At 38.5% G+C, this 12,566-nt stretch overlaps 3 protein-coding genes and 1 pseudogene across 3 annotated transcripts; 2 read left to right on the top strand and 2 right to left on the bottom strand.

Annotated features, from left to right (window-relative positions):
- Positions 1-1,745: 1,745 nt before the first annotated feature.
- On the top strand, positions 1,746-3,444 carry LOC138128346 (cytochrome P450 6a2-like). Its single transcript, XM_069044549.1, has 2 exons — positions 1,746-2,937; positions 2,984-3,444. Exons 1-2 carry the CDS (start codon positions 1,818-1,820, stop codon positions 3,397-3,399), a joined length of 1,536 nt encoding a protein of 511 aa, XP_068900650.1. The 5' UTR covers positions 1,746-1,817; the 3' UTR covers positions 3,400-3,444.
- Positions 3,445-3,781: 337 nt separating this feature from the next.
- Positions 3,782-5,505, top strand: LOC138127696 (probable cytochrome P450 6a14). The gene is made up of 3 exons (XM_069043755.1): positions 3,782-4,920; positions 4,969-5,220; positions 5,268-5,505. The coding sequence occupies exons 1-3, from the start codon at positions 3,810-3,812 to the stop codon at positions 5,429-5,431; spliced, it is 1,527 nt and encodes a 508-aa protein (XP_068899856.1). The 5' UTR covers positions 3,782-3,809; the 3' UTR covers positions 5,432-5,505.
- Positions 5,506-5,813: 308 nt separating this feature from the next.
- LOC138127694 (cytochrome P450 6a8-like) lies at positions 5,814-8,200 on the bottom strand. Its single transcript, XM_069043751.1, has 3 exons — positions 6,920-8,200; positions 6,617-6,868; positions 5,814-6,563 (listed from the first exon to the last, which is right to left on the bottom strand). Exons 1-3 carry the CDS (start codon positions 8,031-8,033, stop codon positions 6,391-6,393), a joined length of 1,539 nt encoding a protein of 512 aa, XP_068899852.1. The 5' UTR covers positions 8,034-8,200; the 3' UTR covers positions 5,814-6,390.
- Positions 8,201-10,451: 2,251 nt separating this feature from the next.
- On the bottom strand, positions 10,452-12,172 carry LOC138127697 (probable cytochrome P450 6a14; annotated as a pseudogene).
- Between the last annotated feature and the right edge of the window lie 394 nt (positions 12,173-12,566).

Genomic DNA, 12,566 nt, shown 5'->3' with positions numbered 1-12,566 from the left:
GTGGCCGAACATGCAATTCGCGTGAACAAAAGCTTTACCTTCCTCTCTCGTAGTGTAAATAACTATTAATAACAATGTATCCATTATTCATTACACTTGTTAGTTTACAAAATTTCACTTTTTGTCTGTTGCCGCAAATTTAATGGCTGAATATGAAAGCTTTTTAGGCTCTTTTTTTATATCTGCCGTCAGAATCTTATCAACAGCTCTAGTCTTTGTGATTTTTTCGAATATTACTTCACATAATGTTTCGGTATATTTTGATCACTGATCACTGTGTACGACTATTAACGGAAGTGCAGTTGGAATGAGTTCTTCAAGAAGGTTTTGCTTCAACAATCCGCAACATTTCTGCTACATATGTGGCCAGTATACATTGGAAAATCTAGGAAAACAATTTCTGATTTTGTCATAAGTGCCTACTTTTTGTACTTTGCCATCCATGCCTTTGGATAAAAATAACAAGTCGTGGGCTCCTAATTGTGTATGTAAATCGTGTGTCGAATACTTAAGACTGTGGAACAGAAGTACCTTTTAAATTTGGAATTCCAACAATATGGCGAAAGCCCAAAAATCATCTAGATGATTGTTATTTTTGCAGTTTCAATGTGAAGGGTATAAAACAAAAAAATCGCTATAAATGGGAATATCCAAGTACTTACTCCTACTTCTGTAAACCTTCCCACACAACATTTAGATGATGTTTCAGTTCCGTCGATTCCTTTCACTGCTGAGCAAATTTTACAAACTTCAGTAGATGACGATTTTTCAGAAACAAGAAACGATTCTAAATTTGACTATTCACCATCAACACCTCAACGATTTTCACAAAACGAGCTCGATAATTGTTAGGACTGTAACCCCTTTGTTTTGTGTTGGGTTGTTGCGACAGAATTGGACGTTTTGTGTTAGACGTCTTTATTCTTGTCTTGTTGCGAGAGAAAAAATTACTATAACTTTTGTTGAGCGTTTTATTTGTCTCTTACTTACTTACTTATCTAAGTCTAAGTTTCTACTATTTACAAATTCTACATCTTATACAGGGTGTGGCACAACTCACGCCCCAGAGGAAACTGACTTGTGCCGACATCAATAACACTACTGGAAAGACTTATTCTTTTTTCTTATCTGCTTTTTTAATCGAGTTAGAAGCATATCAAATCCACCAATCCCGTTAGTCAAGCGCGGAAAAACTAGGGAAGAACAGAATGAATGAGGGCGTTGCTTGGTTTCCAAAAATATTACACCATTCCACTCAAAATATCTGGTCGACTGTATTTTATTGTGAAATTTAGCACATTATTGCACTGTCAAAAATGTAGGTTAAGAATAATGTCAATAAATTTAATAAAAGTTGTCATCGTATAGCCCGCAATTATTAATACAAATTTATTATTGGGCGGAAGTCGTAAAGCAAACAACAAATGGTGGTTCTAAAAAGTTAAAGAAGATGCTCAAAATGTCCACCATTCATTTCGAGATCGGCAATAGCAGACAAGAATTACTCGGAAATGGTAAAAAAATCTGAGGCAACAGATACTGTCTAAACTAGTGATATTGGTTGAACCATTCAATTATTTGCGAATTTCACAATTTATTGTTTTTTTCCATTCATTTTATAGTTCAATTTTGGTATATAACAACGACTTGCAGATTTGTTTATACATATTTACTCTTTTACAAAAATCCGGTGACTTAACGTTATCTCTTGCAAAACAATGACACAACAAATCTGTTTGTTTCAATTGTAATAATCTGATGCTTCATATGTACGTCTTGCACAAACCGTATCGCAGTCGCAACAAACTCCTCTGAAGATGTTCATCTTCGAGAGTGTAAGCGCTGATTTAATCGGCATAGTGGTGGCTCTTGTGGCCATCACCATCGGCTATTACAAGTGGATATATCAATACTGGCAACGCAAGAATTTGTCGTTTTTGGAACCACGCATACCCTACGGTAACCTAATCAATCCTCTTAGACGCAAAGACACTCTTGGGGTGACCATGCACCACATCTACGACGAGATGAAGAAGAGGAATTGGAAACATGGAGGAATCTTCTTCGTCATGTCTCCTGTATACTTCCCCATCAGTCTAGATTACGTCAAAAACATAATGGCCAAAGACTTCGAACACTTTGTAGATCGAGGTTTCTACTATAACGAGAAAGATGACCCGTTGAGTGCCCACTTGTTTGCTATCGGTGGTATCAAATGGAGGAATCTGAGGACGAAGCTAACACCGACCTTCACGTCTGGCAAAATGAAGATGATGTTCCAGACTCTGGTCGATTGCGAAGTTAATCTGCAAAAGAAGATGCTGCAAGAGTGTGAGAAGAAAGAACCTTTGGATGTTAAAGAAATCTTGGGGTGCTTCACTACTGACATCATCGGCTCCTGTGCGTTTGGATTGGATTTCAAAACCTTCGAACAAGAGAATTCTCCTTTCAGAGTCTACGGGAAGAAACTCTTCAGTGGAGGCAAATTGAGAGCTGTGAAGGGTACATTTAAATCGAATTTCCCCGAACTAGCGAGGGTTCTAGGTTTCAGGGGACTGCCAAAGGACATTGCAGATTTCTTTATGAAAGTTGTCAAAGACACTGTGAGCTACAGAGAGAAGAATAACTACACGCGTAAAGACTTCTTGCAGCTGCTCATCGATCTGAAGAACAATGAGTTGGCGGAGGAAGATGGATACAAGCACGACGGCAAAACCTTGACGATCGAGGAAATCGCTGCCCAAAGCTTTGTCTTCTTTGTGGCAGGTTTCGAGACCTCGTCCACCACGATGACTTTCGCTTTGTACGAACTTGCCAAACACCAGGACATCCAAGACAAGGTCAGGCAAGAAATTGAGACAGTTTTGGCCAAACACGAAGGAAAAATTACCTATGAGTCCATCCAAGACATGAAGTACATGAATCAGGTCATCAATGGTGAGTTTTTATTTTTTGAGAACATAATCTGAAATTATCGTTGCAGAAACTTTGAGAAAGTACCCACCGGTGCCGTTCCTTACTAGGAAATGCGTCAAAGACTACAAGATTCCCGACGAAGATATTATCATTGAGAAGGGTACCACTGTGGTACTGTCCATACTAGGGATTCACTACGATAAAGAGTACTACCCAGATCCCGAGAAATTCGATCCTGAGCGCTTCACTGAGGAGAATAAGAATTTGAGACATCACTACTCTCATATTCCTTTCGGAGAAGGTCCGAGAGTCTGCATTGGAATGCGGTTCGGTCTCATGCAGACAAAAGTAGGCCTCACCTCTTTGCTGAAGAAGTACAAATTCACAGTCAACAAGAAAACCATAGAACCCCTCAAGATGAAAGTCAATTCCGTGATCTTGGCAGCTGATGGAGAAATATGGTTAGATGCTAAAACAATATAAAGTATTTTTTGTATTTTGGTACCACCTGAATAAATAAATCTCATAAAGTCTTGTCTATCACTTTTCTTAGAAATCAACGTCAAGGAAAATCATGTAGTTGCAAAATTTGAAATGTTCTGGTTTACCAGAATGAGTTGCAACTATGACAATCAATTGATTTGTTTTAAGCGTAGTTTGATAATACTTGTTGCATGACCAAGCAATGATGGTGCAATATTTGGGTACATTAAAAAGCCTTAATGTCCACAATTTTGCTTTGTTTTTGTCACTCTAGTCACATCTATTTGACAAAGATTAAAGATTTAATCATGAGTAAGCAATGATGGTGCACTTTAACAGCCTATTAAAGCAGTTTACCATCTACAACTTGATTCAGTTTCTTGTCTGTATTAATACCACCCACTGCAACGATGATTGTCTCCGATTCCTTGACTGGAGATTTGATCGGTGTTACTCTAGCGCTATCGATTGTGTTGATCACCTATTGTAAATGGACTCATCAGTATTGGAAGAGACAAAATTTGCAATTCTTGGAACCGACAATACCATTTGGCAATGTTGGAGACTCGATCAGAGGTAAAGAAAATTTAGGAGTAACATTCAAACGTCTGTACGGACAAATGAAGGCGAAAGGATGGAAACATGGAGGGATTTATGTTTTGACGTCACCGAACTATATTCCTGTCAATCTGGATTACGTCAAGAACATCATGGCCAAAGATTTCCAGTACTTCGTCGACCGTACTAATTACCTAAACGAGAAAGAAGATCCCCTCAATGCCCATTTGGTCAACTTGGGAGGTACCAAGTGGAGGAATATGAGAACCAAACTTACTCCAACTTTCACATCTGGTAAAATGAAGATGATGTTCCAAACACTAGCTGATTGTCAGGTTAACCTCTTGAAGAAAGTCGACGAAGAGTGCGCAATGAAGAAACCACTTGACATTAAAGAGCTTCTGGCGTGTTTCACCACTGACATCATCGGTTCTTGTGCGTTTGGCCTCGACTTCAACTCCTTCGAACAAGAAAACTCACCTTTTAGACTCTACGGGAAAAAAGTATTCACCACTACAAGACTTCAACGTCTCAAGAAAACACTTTGTATGAATTTTCCAGAGCTCGCTTTGTACTTCAACATCTCGACACAACCAAAAGACATAACAGATTTCTTCATAAACGTGGTCAAAGATACAATAGATCACAGAGAGAAGAAGAACTACACCAGAAATGATTTCATGCAGTTGTTGATCGATATGAAGAATGGCAAACAAGAGGGTGGTGTTTCTGACGGAAAATCACTGACATTGGAAGAAGTAGCAGCTCAAAGCTTCGTCTTCTTCCTGGCGGGATTCGAGACTTCTTCGACTCTGATGACGTTCGCATTGTACGAACTTGCTCGCCATCCTGACATACAAGAAAAGGTCAGATCTGAAGTTGAGACAGTTTTGGCGAAATATGATGGAAAAGTGAGCTACGATGCCATCCAAGACATGAAGTACATGAACCAAGTGATCGATGGTGAGGTACTTTGAGTCAAAAAATTCAATTTTGACTGATTTGTTGCAGAAACTTTCAGAATGCACCCGCCTGTGCCTGCAGTCAACAGGAAGTGCGTCAAAGACTATAAAGTACCAGATGAGGATCTCGTCATTCAGAAAGGTACCACTGTTATAATACCGATCTTAGGGATACATTACGACGCCGAGTACTATCCTGAGCCCGAGAAATTTGATCCTGATCGATTCAGCGACGAGAACAAAAAGGCCAGACACACTTATTCCCATCTTCCTTTCGGTGAAGGTCCGAGAATCTGTATTGGTGAGTTAAAAATGACATTGAGAACTCGTCTTGAGACACATTTCTAGGAATGCGGTTCGGACTGATGCAATCAAAGGTCGGCTTGAGCTGTTTGCTCAAAAATTATAGATTCACGGTGAACAGGAAGACCCAAGAACCATTGAAGATGCAACCGGATGAGTTTATCTTGTCTGCGGTCGGAGAAATTTGGCTGGATGCTCAAAAAATATGATTTGTGATGCAAATTGGATGTTGTAAAAAGTATTATTTCAAATAAAGTGGTTTCTCTTCAACCTCACAAGTAAACCTCATGTTGTATTAAGTGTCAAGAGAAATCTTATTTATTACAAAAATAAGAATACAATTTTAATTTGCGAATTTATCCTTCACGTCTTTAACTACTCCAATGAAACTAGTATGACGCTTCGCCTTTTTCAAAAATGGCTTCCGCGTGACCTTGAGGCTTCACACTTTTGTATCAGTACTTGATAATCTTGTTTCATTTTTCTTCAGTGCGGCTAGACGACGGATCAACAAAAATGATTACAAAAATCACAATTTTATTATTCAGTTTTATTAAATGAAAGAAGAAAACACAAAATAAAAATAATATCTAGACAATTCTAGGAAGTTTATTGCGAAGTGTTTATTTGTTATCAATATTGCAGTACTTTCAAATGTCTATATTAGATAAAGAGGAAAAGAAGTACTGTCTGTAGAACGAATTCTGTGAAAATACGTCCAAAAAACACACATAAAGAATAATTGAACAAATACTAAAAAAATTGTAATAAAATAATTATCGAGAACTACACTTTAATTAGATCAGTAAATAGTTATTTGTACAACAAGTTATGATGAAAGTCATACTTTTTTTCATGAATTTGCAGTTTGATTAACGAGGGCGTAGACCGAGTTAATTGAGCAAATAAGTGAAGAGACTTTCATAACGTGTTGTACACACTATTTTTTGCATATCGATGTAAGTTGACAAATTTGGTCTAGAAGGATTTATGAAAAATTACACAAAAAAAAATAGAAATAATCTCCAAGGGGATGGGATAAAATGATGCAAAAAGTACTACTTTCACTACGATTTTTCGTGTAAGGAAGTGCCACTTTCACTACGATATGCAAAAAAAATAATGTTTTAGCTCGAGCGTTATCTGCAAGATTTATGCTTATCTTATCTCATATGTTTTCAATTTTCTCCGCATTCAGCCAGATATCACCTTGAGCAGCTAGAACAAAGTGGTTTGGCTTATATTGCAACGGTTCTATAGTTTTCTTGTTGACAGTAAAGTTGTAGTTCTTCAGCAACGACACTAGACCCATCTTGGACTGCAGCAAACCAAAACGCATACCTGCAAATCATCAGATTACAAAAACGTACCTCTTCCTAGTATCTTTACCCTACCAATACAGTTCCTCGGTCCTTCACCAAACGGGAGGTGAGCAAAGTTGTGTCTCAACTTCTTATTCTCATCAGTGAAGCGCTCAGGATCGAATTTCTCAGGCTCAGGATAATACTCTTCGTCGTAGTGGATTCCCATGATGGGAATTATGACAGTCGTCCCTTTCTCGATGATGACATCCTGGCCGGGAATCTTGTAGTCCTCGAGACACTTCCTGTTGGTTTGGGTCGCTGGAGGGTGCATCCTCAAGGTCTCTGGAATCGATTTGTTACTTCCAAAAAAATGTCAAAAGGAAGGTGTTTTACCGTCGATGACTTGACTCAGATACTTCATGTCTTGGATCGAGTCGTAAGTCATTTGTCCGTTATGTTGTTCCAAAACTGAATTAATCTCTCTTCGGAGCTTCTCTTGGATGTCCTCGTGTCTGGCAAGCTCGTACAAAGCAAAAGTCATCAGCGTTGAAGACGTTTCAAAACCGGCTACGAAGAAAACTAGTGCTTGTGAAGCTACCTCGTCCAGAGATAGAGGCTTTCCGTCGTGACCCTCAAAATCTTGAGACTTGTTGTTCTTCAGATTGATGAGTAACTGCATGAAGTCGTTTCTGGTGTAGTTGTTCTTCTCTCGGTACTCGATGGTGTCTTGTACCATGTTGGTGATGAAGTTGCTTTGCTCTTTCCTTGTGAGACTCAAATTTAAGAGTTTTGCGAGCTGAGGGAATGTCACAGCGAAGAGACGCTTGAAGGTTTGCAGTTTTGACACCGTGAAGATCTTTCTTCCAAACACTCTAAACGCCGAATCTTCATCTTCTAGTGCTTGACAGTCGAGTCCAAAAGCACAAGACCCGATGATGTTTGTGGTGAAGCAAGCCAGTATCTCTTTGATATTGATCGCTTGATTCCTCTTGTACTCTTCGTCCATCTTCTTCTGCAGACCTTTCTGACTCTCCGCCATCACCTGGAACATCGCCTTCATCTTACCAGACGTAAACGTCGGAGTCAACTTCGCTCTCATATTCCTCCACCTCGTTCCAGACAGATTAAGAAGATGGGCTTGAAGGGGGTCCTTCTCGTTCACGTAAATGTCCCTGTCCATAAAAGTCTTGAAGTCTTTGGTCATTATATTCCTCACGTAATCCAGATCCAAAGGGACGTAGCTCGGCTTGGTGAAAGTGTAAATCCCTCCGTGCTTCCATCCTCGACTCCTCATCTCTTTGTAGAGACCTTTGAGAGTGATTCCGACGAATTTCTTTCCTCTGATCACATCCTCCATGTTGCCGAAGGGGATGCCAGGCTCCAGGTACGGCACGTTGCGTCTCTTCCAGTATTGGTACTTCCATTTCCAGAAGGCGATTGTTACGACCACCAGAGCTACCAACACACTGACCAAGTTAGCCAACAGATAAGAGCCGAGAGCGGACATGGTGGAGCGGTTGTTGACACTTGACTGAATCAGACTCGAGATAAGTACTATTTTATAATCGTTACATGAGTTGCGTTATCATCACGGATTAAGTACGTCAAGCGGACCACTCAACTGTCTATCACAATGTTAATAAAATAAATACTTTAAGCAAGTAGTCCTCGGTGAATCATTTCAACTAAAAATAAATAAAACTAAGCAATAGTGGTAATAATATTTATTTTATTATTATTTAATCCTGAATCAGTAACAGTAAGTTACAGGTCAAGTAACAGACACAGAGAATTTACAATTTCTTTAACATTTGTTCAAATATTCTCTGCGTATAACTTGCAAAAAATAAATCTGCTGTTGACTTAGCAGTGTACACGCTGATAACTATTTTGGTCGTGTTTTCACAGAATTCTTTCTAAAGTCAAGAGTTTTTTTTCCTGGTTATCAGATATTATAGACATTTGAAAGTACCCCAACACTGATAATGAATAAAGACTTCGTAATAAACAAGATTGTTCCGAAATTATTTTTATTTTGTGCATACCTATTTTTTTTGTAATTTTTCATAAATCCTTTTAGACCAAATTTCCCAACTTACATCGATATGCAAAAAAATAGTGTGCACAACAAGTTATGAAAGTCTCTTTTTTTCACGTATTTGCTCAATTAACTCGGACTACGCCCTCGTTAATCAAACTGCAAATTCATGAAAAAAAGTAGGTATGACTTTCATAACTTGTTGTATCACGCGTTCAAATGAAATCCTGGGCTGGGAAGGCGTTGGAAACCGCCAATTGTTGTGCTTTTTTAAAGCGTAAATTAATTTGAGCGTGTTGACAGCTAACCTAAAATCTAAAGCCTAAAAATATTTCTTTTTAACTTACCCGACCAAAGGTAGGTAAGTTATTGTGATCGGTCCAAAATTTCGAATTGCTAATTTCATCAGATCTTTACGTTTTGAGGTCCTCTGAACACGTTTATGAAGTTTTTAGAATGATGTCTGTCCGTGCGTCTGTCTGTGCGTCTGTCTGTCCCACTTTTCGTTCTCCCACGATTACTCAAAAACACTTTGACCGATTGCTTTCAAATTTGACCAACACAAACTTACCCGTGGTCTCTCGAGTTGAAAAGCTTTTGGTGTCAATCGGACCACGGGGGGTGGAAGAGGGTGGGGGTAGGTCGAAAAAATTGTAAGGGAACATGGAAATTTGACTTTACCATTTGAAAGGGCATGTGTTTTTATGTCGGAAACGATGTTTACCATTTGCGGATTTTTCCAATATGGCGGACTTATGAAGTAATTTACGTCTTCATAGATCAACGGCGATAACTGCTGAAACTTTTAACAAAAAAATCTCGGATCTTGCCATTGGAAATAACTCTGTAATAGTGACCACCGAATAGAGTTTGGTGTCAATCCGGCTACGAGGGGTGGAAGAGGGTGGGGGTTGCTCGAAAAAATAATGAGGTGACATGGAAATTTGACATTACCAGTTGAAAGGGCATGTATTTTTATGTTGGAAATGATATTTACTATTTGCGAGAATTAGAAGACGACTTATGTGGGTTAACACGGACAAGGTAGGTATCTCGGGTCAATTCAAATTGGTTTAAATTGATGTCGGGTAAGTTACTAGGCCGGGTCTTCGACTCGGCTCCATTCCAATTTTTTTTCTTTCTTTGCAATGTATTACATTAAAAAGAGAATAATTTAACGATTCCTATTCTCGAAGCAAATATCTACGGGCACCTTTTGCTGAAAACAAACATGTTCAATTATGTTCCGATTAAAAATAAACAAATGTCATTGGTGTCAAACGGCGGGAAATTCAAATTTTACACTGTTCTAAACGGTTTACTTTTTCCAACGCCTACTCAGCCCAAGATTTCATTTGAACGCGCGATACAAATAACTATTTACTGATCTAATTAAAGTGTAGTTCTCGATAATTAGTATTTGTTCAATTAATCTCTATGTGTGTTTTTTGGACGTATTTTCACAGAATTCGTTCTACAGTCAATACTTCTTTTCCTCTTTATCAAATAAAGACATTTGAAAGTACTGCAATATTGATAACGAATAAACACTTCGCAATAAACTTCCTAGAATTGTCTAGATATTATTTTTATTTTGTGTTTTCTTCTTTCATTTAATAAAACTGAATAATAAAATTGTGATTTTTGTAATCATTTTTGTTGATCCGTCGTCTAGCCGCACTGAAGAAAAATGAAACAAGATTATCAAGTACTGATACAAAAGTGTGAAGCCTCAAGGTCACGCGGAAGCCATTTTTGAAAAAGGCGAAGCGTCATACTAGTTTCATTGGAGTAGTTAAAGATATGAAGGATAAATTCGCAAATTAAAATTGTACTCTTATTTTTGTAATAAATAAGATTTTTCTTAACATTTAACACAACATCAGGTTTACTTGTGAGGTTGACTAGAAACCACTTTATTTGAAATAATACTTTTTACAACAACAATTATAAAATCTACATTTTGCATCACAAATCATATTTTTTGAGCATCCAGCCAAACTTCTCCGACCGCAGACAAGATAAAGTCATCTGGCTGCATCTTCAATGGTTCTTGGGTCTTCCTGTTCACCGTGAATCTATAATTTTTGAGCAAACAACTCAAGCCGACCTTTGATTGCATCAGTCCGAACCGCATTCCTGGAAATGTGTCTCAAGACGAGTTCTCAATGTCATTTTTAACTCACCAATACAGATTCTCGGACCTTCACCGAAAGCAAGATGGGAATAAGTGTGTCTCGCCTTTTGTTCTCGTCGCTGAATCGATCAGGATCAAATTTCTCGGGCTCGGGATAGTACTCGGCGTCGTAATGTATCCCTAAGATCTGTATCACAACAGTGGTACCTTTCTGGATGACGAGATCTTCATCTGGTACTTTATAGTCTTTGACGCACTTCCTGTTGACTGCAGGCACAGGCGGGTGCATTCTCAAAGTTTCTGCAACAAATCAGTCAAAATTATACTTTCTGACTCAAAGCACCTCACCATCGATCACTTGGTTCAAGTACTTCATGTCTTGGATGGCATCGTAGCTCACTTTTCCATCATATTTCGCCAAAACCGTCTCAACTTCAGATCTGACCTTTTCTTGTATGTCAGGATGGCGAGCAAGTTCGTACAATGCGAACGTCATCAGAGTCGAAGAAGTCTCGAATCCCGCCAGGAAGAAGACGAAGCTTTGAGCTGCGACTTCTTCCAATGTTAGTGATTTTCCATCAGAACCACCACCTTCTTGCTTGCCATTCTTCATATCGATCAACAACTGCATGAAATCATTTCTGGTGTACTTCTTCTTCTCTCTGTGATCTATTGTATCTTTGACCACGTTTATGAAGAAATCTGTTATGTCTTTTGGTTGTGTCGAGATATTGAAGTACAAAGCAAGCTCCGGAAAATTCACACAAAGTGTCTTCTTGAGACGTTGAAGTCTTGTAGTGGTGAATACTTTTTTCCCGTAGAGTCTAAACGGTGAGTTTTCTTGTTCGAAGGAGTTGAAGTCGAGACCAAACGCACAAGAACCGATGATGTCAGTGGTGAAACACGCCAGAAGCTCTTTGATGTCAAGTGGATTCTTCATTGCGCACTCTTCGTCGACTTTCTTCAACAGGTTAACCTGACAATCAGCTAGTGTTTGGAACATCATCTTCATTTTACCAGATGTGAAAGTTGGAGTAAGTTTGGTTCTCATATTCCTCCACTTGGTACCTCCCAAGTTGACCAAATGGGCATTGAGAGGATCTTCTTTCTCGTTCAGATAATTAGTACGGTCGACGAAATACTGGAAATCTTTGGCCATGATATTCTTGACGTAATCCAGATTGACAGGAATATAGTTCGGTGACGTCAAAACATAAATCCCTCCATGTTTCCATCCTTTCGCTTTCATTTGTCCGTACAGACGTTTGATTGTTACTCCAAAATTTTCTTTACCTCTGATCGAGTCCCTAACATTACCAAATGGTACTGTCGGTTCCAAAAATTGCAAATTTCGTCTCTTCCAATACTGATGAGTCCATTTACAAAAAGTGATCAACACTATCGATACTGCTAAAACAACACCGATCAAATCGCCAGCCAAGGAATCGAAGACAATCATTGTTGCAGTGGGTGGTACTAACACAGAGAGAAAACTGAATCAAGTTGCGGATGGTAAGTTGCTTTAATAGGCTATAAAAGTGCACCATCATTGTCTACTCGTGTCAAATAGATTTGCCAAAAATGCCAAAAACAAAGCAAAATTGTGGACATTAAGGCGTTTTAATATACTCCAAAATTGCACAATCATTGCTTGCTCATGCTACAAGTATTATCAAATTACGCTTAAAACAAGAGTCAATTGTTTATGGTAGTTGCAATTCATCATAGTTTTTGTAAATCATTCTTTTCAAACTTTCGATGGAAAAGTGAATGTCATTATTACCAAGCGATAATCATATTTTTGTTCAAAAAACACACATAAGTAGTAACTAAGGTACGTAGTTGAGTTATTTGGATATTATGGT

The sequence above is a fragment of the Tenebrio molitor genome, chromosome 4 (assembly GCF_963966145.1).
Source record: "Tenebrio molitor chromosome 4, icTenMoli1.1, whole genome shotgun sequence".
Classification (NCBI taxonomy): Eukaryota; Metazoa; Arthropoda; class Insecta; order Coleoptera; family Tenebrionidae; genus Tenebrio; species Tenebrio molitor.
The sequence above is the reverse complement of the archived record's forward strand: the minus strand, read 5'-3'. Positions and strand labels throughout refer to the sequence as shown.